This window comes from Pteropus vampyrus, unplaced genomic scaffold (assembly GCF_000151845.1).
Source record: "Pteropus vampyrus isolate Shadow unplaced genomic scaffold, Pvam_2.0 Scaffold4, whole genome shotgun sequence".
Lineage (NCBI taxonomy): Eukaryota > Metazoa > Chordata > Mammalia > Chiroptera > Pteropodidae > Pteropus > Pteropus vampyrus.
This window is the reverse complement of record NW_011888785.1, coordinates 9,990,967-10,011,989: the sequence shown is the minus strand read 5'-3', so window position 1 is coordinate 10,011,989 and position 21,023 is coordinate 9,990,967. Positions and strand designations below refer to the sequence as shown.

Here is a 21,023-nt window from a genome sequence, read left to right as displayed (position 1 = left end):
TTAGCTGATATAATGAGCTCTAGGATTAGGATTAATGAATCAAGGAAAAAAAAGCACCAACAGTTTCATAATTTCACACAAAGGTCAATTTAATGAAATATTCACTTAGAAAATTTATAATTAAATTTATAATTAAGTACAGTAGATTTTGATCCAATTTATTGTATTAGCAACAATTCTATGCATTATAGAAAAATAAACATTAAAGATTAAGGAATTTTTAAAAGTATGAAAAGTACGTTTTTATGCTTTCCATTGCCTTTTAGCCATTCTGAATTCCTTGGCTTTTGGAGTTAAGATGTATTTGTGTTTCTAGGCTGATGAGTAGTGAAAAATAACTGATGAAAAAATAGAGTGGATGTTCAGCTAGTGTTAAAATATTCAAATACTTTTGTACTGGTTGGTCAGTAGCTACTCCCCTGAGCCATTGGTGGACCCCTTCATCCTAACCCACTCCTGCTGCTGTGCTGGGCACTCTGACCACTCTGGGCTCTGGCCCTTCCCCCAAGGATAATTGTCTCACCCCGCTAAGGCCCAGCATCTAAAAAGCTGACCAGTTGCACAATAGGATGGCTCCAGGACACTGCCTTGCTTCACAGCACCCATCATCATGTTACATGGTTGTTAATCATTTAACATGCCAAAGTAACTGGTTGAATGCCATTGGAAATATAGCTGTTTCTCCCTCTACTTTTCCTTCCTTCATAGGTTTCCAAAAAAGCATAAAAGCATGATTTGGGGGATGAAGCATCCTTTGTTGTGAATCAAGGATGCCTCCAGGCGTACTGGTTTCCTATCTTCTTGCCCTATTTTGTGCTACCACTTGCGAATACGATCAAATAATTGCAGACATTTTGAGTTTAACAATATTTATGCCTAGTTTTAAATGACTTTGAGAGTTTTGAGTTCTATATTTTTCTAATAAATATTAAACCATAAAATTTAAAAAAATGGGTCACGTATATATGCATACATGTATGTGTTGTGCACAAAAACCATATTGATATGTGTGTGTATACCCACACATATACAATTCGTTTTGGCTTGATGGTTAAGGGTTTAAAAAGCCATAACTATTAATATATTTCTGGCACAATATTTCTTTAGGTGCTATAACATTCCTTATGATGTGGCACTGTTCTTTATCTGCATTTCTCCTTGAAGCACATTTGCCCTCTCACAAAACAGAATTTATGCAGTCATACTTAATGTGGAAAAGGGATCTTTCTTTGCACATATTATATGTAAAGCAGGCTTGAACTCAGCTTTTGATTAAAATGTACTTGTGTGGCCTTCTAGCTCAGCTTTAATTGCATTTAAAATTCCTTTCTGCACCTGTATTGAAGATTGCAAACCAATATTAATAAAGTAGGCTTAGGGCAGTGTAGTACCTGAGCAATAGGTTCTTGACAAAAGTTATTTACCTAACTAGAGTTTCATTTCAAAGTTAACATGTCTCTGTGCTACTTGAATAAAGCACTCATCTGAAAACTCTGTTAGACATTTTAACCCAATTTAATTTATTCCCTGAAAGTTTAATCCCCTGCTGAAGAGTAGTTGCAAATTTTCCAGAGTCACAATCCACTGAAGTGAAAAATGTTTAATGACATCATAGGTACTGAGCTTCAAGACTTTAGTTAAAAATTTTTTTCAAAATGTAAAACAGGGGGCAAGAGTTAATAGAATATTTTATATGGTTATATTTCAATCCCATTCCAAATCTTCCTAAAGTCACTTGCATCTCTACCATTAAAGCTGTATGGAATGAGTTACTTAAACATCTCCAGGGAGTAGGAGAAAAAAACACTTAAATTTTAAACCATAAAAGCAAATCTCTTCTGAATTTTGACATTTAAGTAGCTCATTCAATCGTTCTACATTTTATAAAACTAATTTTGTAATCACATCAACCAAACAAAGCAAATATTAGGTGCCAATCATCCACAGCGTTCTTCCCAATCGTACGAGGAAACAGCCACAGCGTACAACACAGAATGCTGTGGCAGCAATGTAACACCAACCCAGACTTGGTTTTATACGGTCAATTGTGCAGCAGAAGTCTATTTATTGGTTATTGAAGTGTTTTTGGTCTGACTGCCAGAGAGTTAGGATAAAAACAGGGGAGGAACGAAAATAAAATTTGAATTGACTTTGTTTTGGGCACAGTAGAAAGCATTTTGGTCCTCTTTAAGTCTCTTAAAAATCTAATTATTCATTTGGCAGATATACCTCTATAGCGCAACTGGATAGTTGTTTTAAGATATGCAAAGCACACGCTTTAGATTTAATAGGAGATAATGACTGCTTTATAGCCTGTCAGGTCATGGCCTATTTGGCCTAGTTACAGAGATATTGCTTCATGGTTCAGCACTTGAGAGCTGATGATGGCTCTGGGCCAGCAAAGGTGTCATTGACATAATAGAAAGTAAGGGTTTCTCTGGAACTCTAATGGGATTCTCTGTAAAGAATAGATCAAAAATGTCATGGCTTGGATAGTACAACTCTGATGGGGACATTGGGTGGTATTTTTCTCTCTTGTATCATTGAAAATAAAGAAAAAAAGAAAACAAATACAAAAATCTATGGTTTGAATGAGGTCTCTTTGTAAAGTAATAAATCCATACTCTAAAACTAGGATTATTAGTGAAAATCATATGTTTGGCAAATTACAACTTCAAATAGTTAGCAGTTTTCTAGTTGCCAGATTTGCTTGGAAAGTCACCATTTAGGCAGTTCCCACGGACTGGAGCATCTGCCTTCAGAGCTGGCATGTGATACTGTGGTCTGGCTCCAGAGCCCATGCTCTTACCACTATGCCAAGATTCTTAAAAAATGCAGTTTTTCTACATGATTTTAAATTATGAAGTTAAATTCTTTCATACAAAGTTAACTGCATGGATATATATAGGCATCTCTATGAGTAAAAATAAACCCAGTTAAAACAAATATTATAAACATCTATCATTCATTGAGAAGGAATATTTACATACATTGTCTCTAATTCTCAACATAATGCTCGGGCTAGGGTATTACTATCTCTAATTTATAATGAGAAAGTTGAGGTTTAAGAGATGATGGCTTTGAAATTAATTGTCATTTGGTCATGAAACACCTGCTGGATATATATAATTGAGTGTCTGTATACCTGAGCATCTGGTACATAATGAACAGTGTGATATACTAGTCAGCTCTTTTCTGGGAATGATGATTCAAGTTACATTTAAACTTGAAGTACTACATCCAGGGTTGAAGCATGAGGATACTTCTACTTGGTCAAGGTCAATTGGTTCATGCCCATTAAGAAACTGAATCACCATGAATACTCTCATTAAATAGCAATAGATGTACAGCACATTTCTTTTGGTAATAGCAGAACAATCCTGGGATTTGGAGTCAGAATCTGAATGTTACTTCCAAAATGTGTGAGTCTAAGGAAATCTCTTTGCCAGTGGGCCTTAGTTTTCTCCTATTTATTATTGGGTGATTAGTATCTATGTCCCAGGAAGGTTGTTGGAAACCAACCTATTCACATAACATCTTAATATATAATGAAAATAATAAATACTATGCAAGTATTATTTTAAAATTACTTCTGATTAAAATTAAAGAATGTCAGCCTCATACCAGTAAGTTTAGTGAATCCAGGAATTCCTTTTTTTTTAAAAAAAGAGCTTCTTTTAAACAAAATGTGAAATGAAAGGGGCCACACAATAACAAAATTTAATGATTTTATTATCACAAATAGTAAAACAATTATATATAATGCAAATTAATTACCCATAAAATCATATTAAATAGTCTAAATGACTTTCAAGGCTATGGTTTAGCACATTACAATAATTTTCTCTCTACAACTACTCAAAGCATTGCTTTCTTTACTCTCAAATCAAGGAACACTCTTTCCCCACTATCATCTTTGTCAATCAAAAGCTCGAGAACTTTACTATAAAATGATGTGCAAGGTATCTCAGACGAATCTAAACTGAGGAACATTTTTCAAATTAACTAGCCTATAATCTTTACATTTTACAAAAATGTAAAGAACAAGAAGTAGAAGGAAAGGTTGCTGGAGGATCATGACCCAATTCAGTGCATGACCCTGGATTAGATCCTGAATGAGATAAAATTAGTAAGTATAAAGGGCATTATTGGGACAATAGATGGCCTTTGGTATTGACTACAGATTATGTATCAAGTACGTATCAAGGGTTAATATTCTGATTTTGATAGCTATATTATGGTTATATAAGAAAATGTAATTTTTCTTAGGAACACTCCAGAACCTCTTTAAGCGTAAATGGGCAAGATGTCTCCAACTTATTCTGAAAATAAAAAAAAAATCGGTATACATATATATATACATACATAAAAGAGAGAACAATAAAGCAACGTGGTAAAATGGCATTAATTGATAAATCTGGGTAAAGAGTACATGTAAGTTCCTTATAATTTTCTCTAAGTTGGAAATTATATTAAAATTTTAAAATTACAAATTATATAGACATAAATATTATTTTCTGTGCAGATTCCAATTAAGATGGATGTTCCTTGAAATCTATCTAATGAACCAAGATTTAAGAAAAGATCATTTCACTTGTAAATACATTTTTGACTAACTAATCTCCACTAAAACTAACCTCTACTTTGAGAAAAACAAACCTCATACCTTCCTTTAACATTACGTCAAACTATGGAATAAGTATTTTGACTAGAAGCAAATCAACGATACCCTTGGAATATGCTGTTTAATCCTGTATGCATTCCAGCACCCCCCACTGACCATGCTGACATGATACTCAGCATATATTGCAGCTCACTTTACCCTGGCTTTACTTTAGCACTCTCTGTTGAGAGTCACTGGCTTGCAAGGCTCACAGCAGGAGGGCTGCTGCAAAATACTAAGACTTTTATGCATTAGATTGTAAAAAGTACTAACGTTAAGTTATCTAGAGTGAGCAGACATACAGATGGACTTAAAGTGAGTAAAATGACTTCCTTGAAGTAATTTTTGAAAATTTAAAAAATCAGTTACTTAACAAATGCTTGCTGACAAATTTATATAAGAATCTGACAGACTTCTGCTCCAATTTTTTTAAAAATAAGTTTTATGAAAATAGGAGCTAACAAATATAAAGCACTTTCTCTTTTAGAGACTAAAGAATAATTCTCTCTGTGTTCAATGGGCTTAACTGAATACCCGTGACGATGGTTCCTTCATTTTGATTCTCTCATCCCTCGGAGTAGTCACTGTTTAGATCTAAGTCTTGGAAGGTCTGAATACAGGTTTACTTGTATACATGGTCAAACCAGGGAACTCCAATCTGTAACTGCGATACACTAAATTGGTGCCTCTGTTTTAAGGTTGGCAGATGATGCCAAATTTCCATATCCCTTCCTGCCACAAAATTAAAAGACTCTTTAGCAAAGATAAGTCAGTTACTTATATTGAAGTTGACATCCTGATTTCCAGAGCTTCGGTAAACTCTGACATAAAGTACCAGCTGTCAATAAAAGGTAACTTTAGAACACAAAGAGAGTGAACTGGAAGCTAGGAATACTTCCCTGCTGCTTTAACTGCCCCTAATCATCTTGGAAACTCTAGCTGAATTACTTCAGCTCTATGAGACTCAGTTTCCTAAGTTATAAAATAATTTTTGAGGTCTCTTTTAGTTTCAGATGTTCTGTGATTCTAATTTTAAACAGTCATGGATTTTCACTGTACAGCCACAAAACAGAAATGTCACAGTGAAATTGTATTTATTTACACTCTATTGCTCTAGAGTAATGCAAAAATACCTTTAAGACTCATATTTTTCATCACATTTAAATTTGTACTGTTAATGAACACTCGTACAGCTCAATTCTGAGCCTTTGCAAACACATCCATAAAACTGGTTGTATTACTCACATTTATAAAAACTCCACCACATTTTCTAAGCAAACTAGTGTTTATGCAAAGAAATAGCCTAACACACACCTAATTGTCTGTTTCAAAGCAATTATTACTCATCAATACAAGTGGCCATTTGAATAGTGCAAAGAAAATGCCCCCAGAAAGTCTGGCAGTTTCTTGTTGAGGAAACCTCTGTATTTAGAATCTCATAAGTGTTTTATTTAATTCTTAGGATCAAATTTCTGGAAATTCAAGAAAGAAAAACAAGAGGATGGCACTAATTTTTCTGCCACTCAAGAGACCAAGCTCACTGTTTCATTAAGCTTTTTTTGATGTTTGTTAAACCTGCAAAATGAAATTATGTTCATTTTAGGTATTTTTGTTCTTATCCACTTTTTGCTTTTATTTAAATGAAAATATATTTATTTGGAGATTTTTGTTGTAACATTCTTGACTGGTTATAATGGTCTGTAGCAGCCACTCACTTGTATTTTCCTAGAAAAACATCACCTTTTCTTTTGCATTACTGTGCATGTTTACAGAATTACACAAAGCTTCTATGAAGGCTTACAATATAAACACATTTATCAATGTGAGAAAATGAGCTATTTATCTGTGGATGGGGCAAGCTCATCTGCAAAAGGATATCATTATGTGTGGGTAGGTCCTCCATTCAAACATACACTTACTCATTCAACCGATATTTGTAGAGCCTAGCATTTTATAAAGTGTAGTAAAAAAAAAAGATGGTAACCAAAGCATTAGAAGGCTCTCCCATAGAAATGACAGTTTCAGGGAAAGAATATAGACAGATGGATGATGAGTAAACATGTAGATTGAGATAGAGATAATAGTATTACATGTATGAACAAATAGTACAGGGTGCTCTGAGAGGAACAACAATTTCCGTGGAAATTAAGTTTAAGCTAGGCTAGTAGGCATTAGACGAGTAAGTGGGAATGGATAGAAAGGAGTCCAGGATGGAGAAGCAGCCTGTGCAAATTTCCTGAAGTGGGAAGAAAGAAAACACTTAGAAGAGTCTGATGTGATCAGAACTTGGAAGTCAAGGGAAGAGCAGCCAAGATGAGGCTGGAGATGGAGAAATATGTTGCATTGATCTAAACTATTTTCTAAATACATAAATATAAATACCTTGTTCCTGATCACCTGCTCTGGCAAGAATCAAAGGCTCACAGCAGCTCCTTTAGTTGGTGATGACTTCTACAGAAGTTCCTTGAATAGCAGCAGGTTCTTCCCAGACCCTGTGGCCCAGAGAAGAGATGACTCTCAGGGATTGCATCAGTCAGCAGTTACCACAAGGGTTGCTGGTCCATCTTTTTTCAGAGAAGTCTGGGACCCTTAGTGACAGAATGCTGTAAAGACAGCTGTCAGATGTCCTAGCTGTGCCCTCTAGTGGCAGCTGGAATATCATCCAACTCTTGAAAAGGGCAATTAAACTAACTACCTCTCAAGAGTTTGCAAATGAGTGAGTGTAGACAAACCAAGGAAGGAAATTCCACCCTAACAACCTGTCCTTCCCTTACTTCTTTTATGATAGCTTCTATCTACAGTGTTACAGCAGTACAAAATACTAATACTGCGATAAGTCATTTTAAAGTACGTTAAAGCCTGAGGGGAATTCAGAGCTCTGACTACACACACATTTTCATCCAGCCTCTCTCGTATGACTTCTCTTACAGCATCTTCAGTCATTTGAGGGCTGTTTGCTTCATTTCCTTCATGACCCATCTCCTTCTATACCATAATATTTGGGTGAACATTCTTCTTTGATATAGTGAAACTCTTTACTTAATTCCCCTGGTAACGCAAAGAGAAAAGTCTTTTTCTTTTTGAACTCTAGGCACATCAGTCAGTTTTATATCTAATGAACTTAAAGCCACAGCACCAGAAGCCATCTTTTTGCTTATTTATGAGAACTCTCTGCCTGAACATCTTTTTTTTCTTGGCACCTGGCTCTTTGTTATGAGATTCCACATGCCATGCTTAGAGAAACTAGGAATAGGAAAGAGGGGTGGATCAAGACCAAAGTGAAATCTAGCCCAGACTAGTGGACAGCAGAAGCATTTGGTTCCAAAGATGACACTAACTGGGTAAGGGATCTATGGAAAACAAAGTATATTTACCCAGTGCTAGGTGTCTTGCAGGGGAGAAATAGGTCAAAAAATAGGTGCTAATCTTCTTATGGGAAAGGCATTAGAAAAGAACAGGTTGGCTTAAGAGCTTTCAAGTGAATTGTTTCCTCATGGACATAGTGGCCTTTGAATTTCCCTCAACACTAAGTTGTGTCTTCCTTGAGCTATGCTTAAGAGCCATGTGAGACAAGATGTGCTTTTATCACATCTTGCTCTGGCCAAGGCATGATCCAAAAATATTTATTTACTCAAAGTCATTTCTCAAACTCCAGCATCACCAGCCTTTGATTCATTCACTGTGCTAGATTTTGTTTCTTGTCAGAATATCGGATATGTTCCATTTCAGGAAAACGGAAATTCCCAGTCTACAAGACTTTTACAGGCATGTGGAGTAACTGTGTTTCCGGGATTTTTGACCCCTTTCGTATTTCTGTTTGACTGTCTGACTTGTTGTTAATTCTGCACCTGGGAAGCACTGAGAAGTGTCCACACATGATAGCCTGATAAGAAAAAGATTCTAGAAGAATTTTTGCGTGAATTCAGGATCTACATGGCACAGGGTTGATATACCCCTGCAATCATTCTCTATTTACCTCATTTATATAATGACTTCTTCCTACATTGAAAGATTTCTATATCAACCTCTGGGTAAGAGGAGGGTATTAAGTATATTGTCTCAAAAATTTTCAAAATTATTATTTCCTCAGGAATTTGAGCTCCTATTGGATAAAGTATGCTATTATTACTACTCAGTATGTTCTCATACCTTTGCTGTGTAGGAGAACATACGTCCATATAGGTTGCTGAAACCAGTATTGGAAGATGAGTCAACCCTTCCTCATTTGGACTATTCTAGAAAAGTATGTGCTTTGTTTGACTTGAAGAAGCTGTAAACTTCCTTTAACACCTACATAACAAGCGTCGTTATGGATGATCCCCCTTATTGACTTTTAATTAAGATAGAAAGACCCTGGATCTAACCCAGCTATTGCTACACATACAGTATTTCTCTTTTCCTTAAAGACATCTGAATTTACTGACAAAAATTCAGATCTATTTATGGATAATAAAACAATGATGCTGAGGTGGCTTTGTTTCAGCCAAAAAATAGACTTTCAACGTGTTATTTTGAATATTTTGTTCATTATTGTAACCACATGCCTGGGACCCTCATAAGAGATATTCTTTATACATTTTAAATGGAAGGAGTATAAAATGCTAACAAAAGAAGTGACATATGTAATGCCAACCTGGGTAATCAGAAATTATGTTTTGAGAGATTGAATTAAGTGAGGCTATGTGGAATAATAATTCTTAATTTTCATCAATATTAATGTGCCCATATGTCAAAACTTATGTGTCTACGTATATGTTTACAAAGTGAGCATGATGAAGGGGACAATATTTTTATAGGCTGAAAAGTTTTATTTTTTAGTAGTAGAAACAATAGTTCATGGGTCTTCAAAAGGCATACTTTTCCCCTGTGGTTAAAAAAAACATTTTCAAGATAATTTTCTTAAGAGTACCCATGGGAAAAGAAATCAAAGGGAAAGCTAATTATTATGATTATTCAAACCTGTGAGGGCCTACGTTACCCATAACTCAGAACCAGTCTCCAATACAATAACATAGGGAAGAGTTAATACCTTATGTTAGAAGTGAGCCCTCCTTCATGGGATCATGAGAGCTCAAGGGGTAAACACCTAAAATTCTTAACCACTAGAGGATTCTTTAAACTGGTAGAAACATTCCATGTTTCTAGTTCTTGAGGATGACATGGAATGTCCAGGCTGGTCAGAATGTCTTCTCTTAAATATGTTATGTTAAGGATAAATTATTGCCCACACTTGCCAATGCTAAACCTTAACATAATCATCTATGATCTCCTACCATCACCTACTGCTAAAGATGTTGACAGAATTGTTACGATTATACTAATTTCCATTTCAATTTGGACCATTTGAGCAGATGGAATGTTACCAGTCAGAAGATAGGAATAGAATGGCAGTGTGCATTCTGAAAGCCTTGTTTTCTTTTTGTTTCAGGGTTTCATAACCTAGCTAAGCACAATAGCTTTCATGTGTTATACTCATACTATTTCCATATTTTTATGTGTGCTGCATATAAAATCTTCTATCTTCATGAAAACTCAATGAACAGGGCATTATCTCTACTTTCTAACTAGAAAATATGTGGCTCCAAGTGGTTATTAATGATAGAGTAGCAGATTTTGGATTTAGCTCTGCGATTTCTAATGGCACAGCCCATTTTCTAAGTTTCTATGTGGTACAGGCTTCCAGGACCTATTGGGCAAAGGGACAGGCATGGAGTTTCTTTTCTGCCTTTCTATTGTTAATGTAGCACTGCTGCTTCTGAAGCACTGCTTTGTGGCAGAAGAAAATGATGTAGTTTTGATGTATTAAACTACTAACCCATTTCCTCTAGGTTATCATATATAATACAGGCACTCCAGGTATTGTTAATGAAGTGCAGCCTCTAAAACTTGTAAAAGAGAAATTTCTGAGGACCGCACATCCCCCCAAAATCTTAATTGTGAATAAAGAATCAATAAATCTTCACTATTGAAATAGTTGTCATAAGAATAAAAACCATAAAGACAATTTGTTGAGTCCTTACCCTATGCTAGGTACTCTCTCTCTCATGTTACAAAATGGCATAATATAAATATAATATCCCTCAAAGAGTTTCTAGTCCTCTTGGGGGAACTTTATGAAAAAGAGCCTAACATATGTAGATATATCTGCATGATTTTTTTTTTTTTTACTTTTTCAAGAAAGGGGCTAGAGATATGGGCATTTGTAGCCCACCTTGTGAGATTTCACAATGCCTGAGATAGAGAAAATCCTAAAATTTTTGGAAAGAAAGATAAAACAGAACAAAATGTATTGATGATTTGATGTATAAATGTGAAGGATGTAAAGGATGATTAGATATTGTACCCAGTGTAAGCTTATGGCAAATAAAGACATTTTTAGGCATGAACAACTAATATAGTTTATACCCTAAGAACTCTTCCTAAAAGAATCACACATATCTACATACTCCCCAAAATGAAAGTCTAACTCAAGAGAGAATGGAGTGATGTATCTGAAACAACAATGGAAGCAGAAATACCTATGGAATCAAAGCTAAAAATTAGCTTTGATTAGATAACTTGGCTGTGAAACAATGTAATGGTTAAGAATCTTTAATAAAAGGTACACCAAAAGTAGAAGTATGATACATTTATGTTATAGAATTCTACATTACCATTTAGTAAAGATGATGAGCCTGGAGGTACTAAGATATTTCACTCAGAAAAATATAAAATGCAATTTATAAACTATGACACTATATATGTAAAGTGTTCATATAAGAAAAAGTGCTGAAAATATTTAGGAACAATATACAGCAAAAGTTTTGACAGGTTTTACCTCTGGGGAGAGAGGTGGGTTTGCAAGGGAGCAGGGGTTGATGATGAAGACAGGCTTTTACTTTTTACTTCATAAATCCTATAATGTTTTGATAAGTGTGTATTAGTGTAGACTTGTATGATTAAAATGAATTTTAGAAATAAAGGGCATACCCTGTGGAGTAACTAAAAAGTAGCTCCTTCACTTTCCAGCAGTGATGTTTAACAAGCTTTTTTTTGACCTTCCATATCCACATCTGTAAACTGAAGATAACAGTATTGACCTTGAAGTTTGTGAATGTGTTTGTGTGTGTTTGTGGTTTAAATGGAAATTAAAGCCATATATAAAATGCTAATTACAATGTCTGGAAGATAGTGTGCCCTTACCCAGTAGCAGTTAATAGTATGCAATATATATTCAACACAGCGAATCATAAAACTGCCAAGATGATGTTGTAATCATAGAGCAAGGCCTTTTTGTTGATTAGTTATTCACTGATGAGAGATATTACTTAAGCATCAGGTTGTTTAAATTTTTTGTTTGGCTTCAAGTATTCATACAGTAGATGAAATAAATATATGATTTTCAAAGCAATTTAAGATTATTTATATTGAACAGTAATAGATCAACAGTAGAATGTGCAGGTTGGTAGAAATTGGAAGGCATCTTATTGCTCTTTTATAAAAAGAGGCACACAAACATCTGGAGACACCTCTTGTTGGAGATAGTATATACAAAGGAATGCAATTTTTATATAAAATCTCGTAAGGCCAGGAGCATACTTGAGGTGGCAATGAGGTTGAGGAGTGGTTTATTTTCTGAATTAGGTCTTTCAACAAAATTTTAAAAGTTAACATATGGGTGTTATGATTGTAAACCTACAATAAAAAGATATTAGAGAAATCAATGTGAAAGTGTGGCCCTAAGACATATAAAGGAATTAGATCAAGGTGTGGCAACTCTTTATGTGTTTACACTCCCACTGTCCAATGGTGGTGGTGTTTTCTCCCTAGTCCTATACACTGTTCCTGCCTCCGACCTGCTCCCTTCTTGTCAGACCCAAGCTCTGTCTTTATGGTTGAAGGAAATGGCCCTTCTCTTTACTCCTATTTATCAATGTCCTCAAAATAATATACTTTAAAATGCATATACCTCATCATGTTAAGAATATTATTTTCAGTGTTTCTAAAACAGTTAAGACCAACAACACATATAATTTGTGGAAATGGTATCATGGAACCTGTGAGACAGCTCCTTTCAAATGGGCATTGGCCACTTTTGACATGGAAAATTATATTTAGTTAAGGAAGGACAGCCTATTTGGTGTTTTCATTGTTATATTGTAGCAAAAATATTATTAATTGTATAAAAAGGTTCACAATGCTCTGCCTTTTTGGAATTGGGTTATTAGAAGTTGTCAGGTTTTTCTTTCATACTCATTTTATGTCACAGCCCTCACCATTTGTTATCACTCAGGTGAACTGACAACAAAGGATCTTTAGGTAGCTTTTAAAAATAAACTCTAATTGTGTTTATAAAATCAATGGAAGAGGGTGTTCTGGGCATAGGCTTTCTTTCTCAATGATGTTATTTATTCATCTGGGCTCAAAATCCATTTCAACTTTACGTGCATATTTATGAGTTTCAAAAATGAAAATTCTTAAGATAAAAAGCAATACGATAGAATGAAAAAGCCAATGATTCCTGATTGCATCTGAGAGTAGATGAATTAAGCTGGTTGCTCTTCTTTCTCATCTTGCATTATCTTGTCACCACTATCCAAAGTAGCTTTAATAAGGTGGATTTTTAAAGTCAAGGGGCTTCTTTTTAAGTGCTTTTACTATTACACTTTTACTTGAAATTTAAATCTTGCTCGTGTCTACCTTTCCTCCTCCCCTCTTTCATTGGTTTCTACAAATATTATTTTCCTTAAATTGTCCTCTTTTTTTCTCTATCCACCTGGCTCCTATTCTGCCTGTCTTCAAAGCAGCAACATTTCCTAGATATTGTCATCAGCCTTCTTCTCTAACACGATGCTCTATCTGCACAGTACCATCTACTCATACTACAAAACCAACATCACCAGCCCCTCTTTTCTCCAAACCCTCAGACCCATCTTATGAACGTTCTTTTAAATAGCATCACCAGAATGACTAGCAGACACTTCAATCTTCAATGTTCCTATGAGATTTAATTGATTTTCCAGCTAACTTGTTACTTCTGTATTCTTTACAGATGCAGGCATTAACTTTTTCATGTTCCTGCTTAGCCAATAAATCATCAAACTAAGTTAGTCCTACCTCTGAAATATCTCTTATATTCATTTTTTTCTTTCTCTTTTTCTCTGTCACTGCCTTGGTTCAGGCTCATTTACTTTCTCAAATATAGTATTGCAATTAGTTATTTAACTATTCTTCTTCAAGTTCTCTCCCTACCAATCTGCCCTTCTAAGTCCAATCAATGATTCTTCTAGAACCAGGATGACCTACTTAAAAATAAAATGGAACAAAATTTAGTGATTCCCCATTACCTATAATGCTGTTTAAATGCTTTAGCAGATTCTTTACAATTTGAACTTAACCTACCTTATTAAAGTTCTATCGACTTCTTGCAAGTTCTTCTGTTTCTTCTTTCTATCAATGCTCCCTAAGTCTCAGAAATAAGGAGCTATTTTCCATTCTTACATTTGATGTGTCCTACTCAGCTCTGTGCTTTTGCACAATGTGTTCTTTATGCTTAAAAGAACTCCTCTGGCCTCATCTCTATCTGTTGAACCCCTAAACCTCTTTTATCTCCCAGATCCGAGGATCATCTTTTCTGCTACATCTTCTCGATCACTTAACTCTGTCTCCTAGAATGTTATCATAATGTTGCTCACATCACACTGTTATTTACTTAATTGATTCTTCCACTTACTGTGAACTCGTGGAGGGAAAAGACTATGACTCATTTTTCTTTGTATTCCTATTATTTAACTCTACATTAGCAGAGTCTCACTACATAGTTATTGAACTAATAAAACAATATAAATTGGGATTGTTTTTACTGAATGAGTATGGCAACTTTCCTAACGACACTTCCTGGTTTTTCATGATTGTTATTCCCTTATAGACAATGTCTTGCTTACTCCTCTACTAACCTGAGTAAGAAGGAAGTAAAGAGAGAATAAGAATATTCAAGACAGTGTTGACGATTATAGCTGAAACCTGTTTTGATTCTATACCCAAAATGAGATGTTCCAGAGTAGTTTCTTGACTGTCAGCACTACTGAAAGTCTTTCACGTCAGACCATTGCATTTGGTAGTTAAACAGTTTAATAGCTAAACTTATGCACATCCTTAGTTAACTTGTTTTACTATCTACTCAATCTGTCTTTTTTTGTTGTCACAGTAGCACTTTCAAAAATATATGTTTTCTTTTTTAATTGTTTGCTTTAGGTTTTAGTTATGTAAAAGAAAGGTTTTCTTAGAAAAATATTCTTGCTTTCAAATCCTATTATTGGTAATTTGTTTACATAAAATATTACCCAGTGGAATTCAGAGGATGATAGTAGTTAGTAATACTAATGCTGAACACTAATCATGGTCCAAGTACTATCTGTCATAGTGCTTTAAATGGAGTATCCTATTTAGTTCTCACAACAGTTCTGGGAAGGGGTGGGTGTTATTCTCCTACTCTTTAAAAGAGAAAAACAGAAGCATAAACAAGTTAAACAATTTACCCACATCATACAGCTGTTAAAGATCACAATCTGGACTGGGATTCAGGCAGTCTGACTCCAGAGCTCATACTCATAATCACTACAGCTGTGGAGAGCATAATTTAGAACTAAATTTCTATTCTACCTGAAAATCAGAGGTTTTGTCTGCCTGTCATAGTCTTAGCATCCTTTTAAGTACATTGGTTTTTCTTTCTTGAAATCATATCTCCCACTTTCACATTTTATTTTTTTCTTTTATTCCCCATATGCCACTGGTAAATTGCACTCTTATTCCCTTTTGGCTCCTTCTTTGGGACAATTTCATTACTGCTTCATGAGCCAATGCACTATGGATGCAACTCATTACGGCCCCTTTCCTTGATCTACTGTGTTGATGCCGAGATGCAAGTATCAAGCTGATTCCAGATGCATGCCTGCATTTATTCTTCATGCCACTCAAAGAATGGGAAACTCTCTATGTGATTCCAAGTAAAAGTGAGAGAATAGGATATGCATTTATTTTTAAAATTTCTTTTATTCTAGTGCATAAACATAGAGGCTGTGTTAAGAACATTGATTATATAATTTGGCAAGTGCAGATTTGGATGTTTGACCAATGAATTAGATTTCACTGAAACAAAACAAAACAAAAAATACAGGTACGAAAAATAAACTCCCAAACCAAAAGATCTGTACTATTATTCTCAATGTTTGTTTTAAATTTTATGTTATAGCTACTCTGTATATATATAAATATATATATTTATATATATATATAATATATATTTATATATTTTATGTTATAGCAACTCTGTTTTTTATATATATATAAATATATATAATATATATATAATATAATATATATATATTAAATACATATAACATATATATAAATATATATATATTTATATATAGAAATGTACTTTCTTTGGTAAATTTGTATCAAAACTTTAGTTGTTTCTATTAGTTTTGTAATTATAATGATATAATATTAACTATGGAACTATGAAGGATTATGCTTTTGATATTAGAGTAAAAATTGTCCTATAGAGACTGACTTTATTATCAGGTAGAGAGGATAGGTGGAAAGCTTCATATATTTATTCTTAAAGAAAGTATACATTTCTATGTATCACCCCCTTCTCCAAAGAATATTTCTCTCTCAATTTTATCCCTTTAAGATATAATATTTAGTTCTTATTAAAAAACAAAATGAATTTAGATAAAGTAACCATTTTGTTATAATTAATCACATATTGCTCGAGTGTGATCCATTTCTGGAATGATGTTTTGGCATGAAGAGAATCTATAAGCAGGAAACACTTTAGGTACAGGAGAAAAGAGGAGAGCCCGATTCAAGGGTTGAGCAGAAGTGAAGGGGAAGTATCTGGAACTAAAAGAAAGTTGACAGCAAAGACAGCCTTCTCTCAATTCCTAATATTTGCCCCAAGATCAATAATGAACACCTGATAGCTGTCTTTGATTCTACACAGGTGATTTGTTTAAAAATTCAGAGTGACTATGCTTCTCTTAGATGTGATCCCCATCCCAACCATAATCTGCCCATTATTTCTGGGCCTCATCTCGTCCTTAGGACCTGTTTCTCCATTGGTTATATTTGTCTTTCCTTAATTAAGCTCCATGCACCCCTTTTCCATGAAAGGTATTGCTATTGCCTTTACAATAGGTGCAACTGGACCCCAGAGAGCAGCCTGAAATAGTTGGAAAGAGTTGTTGATTTTAGCCTACTCAACGTCTCAGTATTGGTTTTTCAGGGTGCAGTGATGGGACATAATACCATGATAAACTTCATTTTCTCTCACATGCAATGAATTTTTGTGGTGCTAAAATTGCAGGGTTTCCTAAGCTCAATGTTACTGGGAAGAGCCAAATTTCAGCTGGCATTTATTCCCAGGTGAACTTTATCACTCACATTGCCACAGTACGAATTGGAGAGAAGAGAATATTTGCTATATGGTAGCTGGTAATGAAGAGCTCATTGACCCTGAGGCATTTTTGAAAAGGCAAGATTACAAGATCTAAGTGACTTTGTTCTACCTTAGATTACCAAGGCCCCCTGCATTTATGTTCCTTGGAGAACCCATCCCATGTAAGTTCTGAGTACCTGGCTGTGTAATCAAGAGCAAAGCGACTCCCAGGCCCGGTCTCCATGTATACCATTTGTTGCCTTTTTGCTCTAATTGTTTTCATATATGAGCTTGGGATTCATAATAATAACTAAATTTAATTGAGCCATTGACATGTGTCAACCATGGCTCTAAAGGTTGTACATGTCTTAGGTCACTCAACCCTCGCAGCAACCCTCGCAGTAGCCATCATTATTACTATCAGTTTACAGATGCAGGAAACCGAGACAGAGAGAGGCTAAAGGCCTTGACCAAGGGCATGCAGCTTGGAAGCGGCAGAGCTAAGCATAGATTCCAGAGAGACTGCCCCTAAAGGTCATGCTCTTACTCCCTAGGGTTAGGACTGGTTCGGCGGGGCCTGGCAATAGAGATTTACTGTGAAACATGGTTTTTTAATGGGCAGCTGGGAGTCTGTTCAGCTACTTTACCCTACAACAGTCAGTCCACACCTTAAAGAGTTTATTTATATTGACTGGTTTGGTTCCTGCGGATCCTTAATTGTGTTCCTTCCTGTCCTTCAGCCTTCCATGTCAGGATCAGAAGTCACTGCTTTAATTTTAGGCCAGTGAGGCCATTGTGGATATGCATCTATATCTTTACAAAGTGGCTGCTTTTAAGGACAATGCTTATGTAATTATGCAAGTACAGATTTGACTGCTTGATCAGTCAGTCAGATTTAGAGTTCCTCTAAATCCTTGGTCTAGTTGGGAATCTAACTCTTTACAAAGACATAAGACTGGGGTCCCAAGAGAACAATTTATGAATGACTCTCATAGTCCAACCTGAAATGACCTCTCTGTCATTGACCACCTGTTTTTTGCTTCTCTAGATTGAAAATTATCTGTAAGATATTGTGTATTAGATATTTTCATTTATGTCCCCTTTCCTAGATGATATTTTAAACCCCTTAAAATAAAAAAAAACTACATCTTATGCAAATTGTTGCTTACTTATAATAGGTGATAATAAACATATGATTTTTGTCTTAACTACTTAAAATATACAAGAGTCTCTTTGAAAATCTAAACCATCTAACATGACTGTGGCATGGACTCTCAAAAGTCTATAGAAAGTCAGTCGATACATTTCAGAGAATCATACAGTTTTAGAACTTATGGTAATTTTGAGGTAGAAAAATAATATAATGAATTATAAAATTTTATTTTTAAGGTATTTGAAGTTTGATGATAAGAAATAATTTCATTTATGTTTGAATGTAATTTGCTTTATTCATATTAGGTTGCCTTTCTCTTGTCAAAGTCAATATTTTTACATAGACTTAATTTTTTTTAATCCACCTATACCTCTTCCTCCCATCATCATGCAAAAATAGATATGGTAAGTGGTATTTTGTTATATATTAATAAATATTGGCCAGATGCTGAGGGTGCTTTTAAAAAAAGTGTCATTTAATTCTGAGCCTCGTTGAAAGGGCTTGAATCTGAGTGTTGGTGTTCTCAAGTACAGAGATGTAAATGCTGTCTTTCTGTTCTGTTTTTAGGTCACATGTGCCAATTTAACAAACGGTGGAAAGTCAGAACTTCTAAAATCAGGAAGCAGCAAATCCACATTAAAGCACATATGGACAGAAAGCAGCAAAGACTTGTCTATCAGCCGACTCCTGTCACAGACTTTCCGTGGCAAAGAAAATGATACAGATTTAGACCTGCGATATGACACCCCAGAACCTTATTCTGAGCAAGATCTCTGGGACTGGCTGAGGAACTCCACAGACCTTCAAGAGCCTCGGCCCAGGGCCAAGCGAAGGCCCATTGTTAAGACGGGCAAGTTTAAGAAAATGTTTGGATGGGGTGATTTTCATTCCAATATCAAAACAGTGAAGCTAAACCTGTTGATAACTGGGAAAATTGTAGATCATGGCAATGGGACATTTAGTGTTTATTTCAGGCATAATTCCACTGGTCAAGGGAATGTATCTGTCAGCTTGGTGCCCCCTACGAAAATAGTGGAATTCGACTTGGCACAACAAACGGTGATTGATGCCAAAGATTCCAAGTCTTTTAACTGTCGTATTGAATATGAAAAGGTTGACAAGGCTACCAAGAACACACTCTGCAACTATGACCCTTCAAAAACCTGTTACCAGGAGCAGACCCAAAGTCATGTGTCCTGGCTCTGCTCCAAGCCCTTTAAAGTGATCTGTATTTACATTTCCTTTTATAGTACAGATTATAAACTAGTACAGAAAGTGTGCCCCGACTACAACTACCACAGTGACACACCTTACTTTCCCTCCGGATGAGGATGAACATGAGGGTGAGACTGAAGCCTGAGGAATTAAAGTTCATATGACAGGGCTGTTACCTCAAAGAAGAAGGTCACAACTGTTACCTGGATTGTGTCTACACTGCTGTTCTCATCAACTGGCTGCAAATATGCTAGTGGAAAACAATTTGATGTAATTTCTGCCCAGTCAGCTTCATCTCTCAGTATAGTTGTAAATCACCACAGATTTTAAAGCCACACTTGAAGACATGATCTCACACATAGATGTACACAAACACACTCATACACATTTCAGCTTGCATCTGTTATGATTCCTGTTGAGAGGGCTTTCGTTGTCTGATTCATAATGGTTCAGGATAAACTATCATCAAGCAAAAAGATTAACTGGACAGTGAATGGTTTCTCACACTTGCTGTTGTGGAAATCTCTCTTAAAGTCTTAAGTCCATGCTAATCAATAGTCCCCATTCATGCATTCCTATTGCTTGGAGTAGCTGTACTGGTAAATACTACAGTAGGAGTATATGCTTGTTAAAATGGAAAAACTATGTCTTTAGAACTCAGTATTCTTTATTTTATGAACACAACAAAGTGTAGTAACTTTTTTTCCAGCATACAGTAGGCACACTCAAGGTGATACAAGATGGCTCTTTTTTCTATAGTGGGAGCCTGTTCTCAGTAAAGATGAGCAAACATTTGGAATTTACACGTGAGCAGACATTGGATTACAGCTGTCATCACCAACCATTGGACTTTCGCTAAGTTGAGACCAGCTAATGCTGCTTAAAACAAATTCTGATCATTATATAAGAAGGAAAATGCCTGACAGACACCATGTAAGTTATAAGTGTCTGTCTTATCTTTACTACACATATTGTATCAAATTCAATATCCTAGTCTTCATTTGTATGAATGATTTGTATTGTACATAGTTTAACCAAGTGTTATTTGAGCTGCTTATTAATATTAACTTGTACTTGTCTCTGCTTGTTATTGGTTAAAAAAGAAAAAAAAGGATATGAGGAATCCATTTTATCAATGTAGCTGTGAACTCCATTAAAAAAAAACAAAATGTACAAAGCATTTATTCAGCTCAAGTATTGTTGAAGACTATACATATACAACATTACGGTGTGTCTGTATTTAGATATTTTATTTCTGGACACAATGAAATGTACATAAAAATAAAATGCTTAAAGTTGAGTTTCAATATGTACTTGTGTAAGACAGTGATTTAAATGGTTCTGACAAGAAGAATGTGCTGGAATACAGTCATGGTTTTACATCTCATGTCTCTAAGTTTGTACAGAACTATCTAAATTGCTATTAGTTGCCCAGTGGAAAAAAATTAGGAATTTCAATCTCAAGCCTGGGGAACAATAGTGGCATACAACATTGCACACATTTTTGATTTACTGTCATACTAGTTATCATGAATACCAAAATTGATTAACATAAGGGGATAATTGAG

The 21,023-nt window shown here is 35.1% G+C and overlaps 1 protein-coding gene across 2 annotated transcripts in view; it reads left to right on the top strand.

The window, feature by feature from the left end:
• The window catches only part of NXPH1 (neurexophilin 1), a 280,650-nt gene extending 259,886 nt beyond the window's left edge, over positions 1–20,764 (top strand). Inside the window, exon 3 of one of the 2 annotated variants that reach the window (XM_011363088.1) lies at positions 18,808–20,764. In XM_011363088.1, the coding sequence (XP_011361390.1) occupies positions 18,808–19,569 (762 nt within the window). In that variant the 3' untranslated portion in view covers positions 19,570–20,764. The remainder of the gene's footprint in view (positions 1–18,807) is intronic. The other variant, XM_011363098.1, reaches the window with a different exon arrangement.
• Positions 20,765–21,023: the final 259 nt, after the last annotated feature.